Source organism: Penaeus japonicus, unplaced genomic scaffold (assembly GCF_977035675.1).
Source record: "Penaeus japonicus unplaced genomic scaffold, GWHDUDI00000001_assembly GWHDUDI00000020, whole genome shotgun sequence".
Taxonomy (NCBI): Eukaryota; Metazoa; Arthropoda; class Malacostraca; order Decapoda; family Penaeidae; genus Penaeus; species Penaeus japonicus.
Window position 1 is genome coordinate 26,184,186 of NW_028234422.1, and position 2,500 is coordinate 26,186,685.

At 31.5% G+C, this 2,500-nt stretch overlaps 1 protein-coding gene across 1 annotated transcript in view; it reads left to right on the plus strand.

Annotated features, from left to right (window-relative positions):
• Positions 1-2,500, plus strand: part of P5CDh1 (delta-1-Pyrroline-5-carboxylate dehydrogenase 1) — a 19,847-nt gene that overhangs the window by 1,806 nt on the left and 15,541 nt on the right. The window contains exon 2 of the mRNA XM_043035250.2: positions 1,856-1,935. Coding sequence (XP_042891184.2) covers positions 1,856-1,935 — 80 coding nt within the window. The remainder of the gene's footprint in view (positions 1-1,855; positions 1,936-2,500) is intronic.

Consider the following 2,500-nt stretch of genomic DNA (forward strand, 5'->3'; position numbering starts at 1 on the left):
AGTACAAAAATAAATGAGAGATCATGAAAAATTATGTTAACAATTCAGGAAAAAGGAAGTTCATTGGAGATGATTGAGAAAGGAAAAAGGAAATAATTAAAGAGTATTAGAATTGACAAAAAACGTTGAGATATTAAAAGGGCAAATGATTAAAAAAATAAAAAGTTACTGAAACCACAGTGGAAAATTTTGGAAGAAAAAGGAATGTGCAATTAAATGTAGTGAGAAAATGGAAATAGGGGAATAAAAGAGGGAAATGATGTTAAGAAAAATATTATAGATATTGGAAAGATGGGACATAAGTGTTATGCTGAGTAACGAGAAGGTAGACATGGAAAATATTGGAGTTGATAGAGACTGATATTTTAACAGGGTAAAAATATCAGTACTTGTATATCTTGGGCATAGACTAGATGTTCTGTTCTCCTTTGTATTATATTGTATATTGTTGTATATTGTAAGAATATTAGGCAGGTGATAAATTATGTCATTACAAGCACTAAGCTGTCGACAGGTTCCTCGTCTTATAATGTGTTATAGGGTACCTGTGAATGTTGGATGGTATTATACATTGGATTGGTTTCTTAGAATTTTTTTTATATTTTTTTATCAGTGAGTGTTGTGGTTTGAATTGGAATATTGGGTCAGAATAAAAGGTTGAAATCAGATTTAGTTAATTTCAGACTACCGGGTAATTTGATGCCTTAGTGGCTGGTGCAGTGCAGTAATTTTAACGTCTACATTGTATGGATAAGATGAAGAGATTCATTATATATTCCTTTATTGATTGTATGATGAATGTGTTCATTACAGTTATTTGCACCCATTACACTGCTTACATACCATACTACTCATTAGAATTACTGGTATATCTATATCTAACATATAGTTGTAATTACAATATATTAATTATTCTGCTTATACATATATCATCATTTTTAATATGATCAGATTTTTATTAGATGAAGCAGGTACTTCATTACCCATCCTATTGGCTTTTTTAGGGCTTGATAGCTTAGAAATGTGTGATGATCCTAGGGTATATGTTTTAACTTTAAAGAATAAAGAAATGAGACATGACAAAACACTACTTGATTGTTACCTTATTCCTTCATTTATTCTTGAGCTAAGTGGACTGTTGCTAAGGCCAATAACATACTTTACAACTTTAAATCATTGTCTTTATATCTTATGTTGTATTTTTCATGTGATAATTAATTTTTACACAGTGATTGATTGATTGTTTTTGCATCAATGTCACAGGTAAAAAAATATTTATGCATAAATAGTTACATCAGATCAGATATTCATGGGAAGTTAACAAATGTTCTTGCTTGGCTACATTTCTTTAAAAGGTTGCCAAGAGACTGAGAGGTAAAAATAGAACTTTTTGGCTGCAGTCCCTCATTTTCTTGCTTCTTCAAGTTCAGGGTCACTCTTTTGTAATATTGTCTTATGATGTGTTAATTTTTGTTTATTTTTGTCTTGATAGTGCTTTTGTAAAGATAGATGTTTAACTTTTCACTTTGAGCTTAGAGATATATATATTTTTTTGTTTGATGGTCTGCTGGTCTGGCCTTGATAGAGATGAATGAATATTGTATTGTTTTGACTATTCATATATTCTAGACTTACATTTGTGGTGAACAATGTGAATATAAAACAGGTAATATTTATTTGGAATACAGTCAAAAAAAAAGAAAGAAAGAAAAAAAAGAATAATCAAATGACGCCATCAGACCCACTCTTGGTAATTTGATGTGATGTAAAACAGGTAATATCTATTTGGAATATAGTAAAAAAAAAAAGAAAAAAAGAAAAAGAAAATGTAAATATATTTTCTTCTGTTTTGCAGGCTTCATGCCCGGGCAGCATCCACTATCATCAAGGATGCGCAGATCAAAGATTTCCAAGTGGAGAATGAACCTGTTCTGGGTAAGACGAGTCTTGCCATTTCATTCAGTTTTTAAAAAGGCTTAATAGTCAGTAGTAGGTATAAAGATTAGTTAGATGATTATGTCGCTTTTAAAAATGCATACATATATACATCTCTTCTATAATAATTCTTGACTTCTACGAATGAAAAAAAAAAAACATATTTGGCAACTCTATGATTGAAGGATGCCAGTAGATGTATTGACAGAGGTGTAAGTTGGCCTTAAAGAGGGACAATTATCCAATATAAGTAGTAGTTATCCATTTCCTTAGGATGATGACATGGGTATGGTCAAAGAGTCATAAGAGATTGTATATGAAGAAAGCTAAGGGGGTGAGGATTCTTTCAAGATCTAATTGAAAAGTATGCAAGGGAGATACAATTGTGCATTGTAAATGATGCATGGTATCTGGCAGATCCTGATGTTGCATTACAGTCATTTTCTACTCACCTGTAGGGATGCATTTAAATTGCATTTACCATTCACTCATATTACTCAAAGTACTACTCTCTTACTCACCCAGCTACCACTCACTCCACTCCACTCCACTCCACTCCACTCCA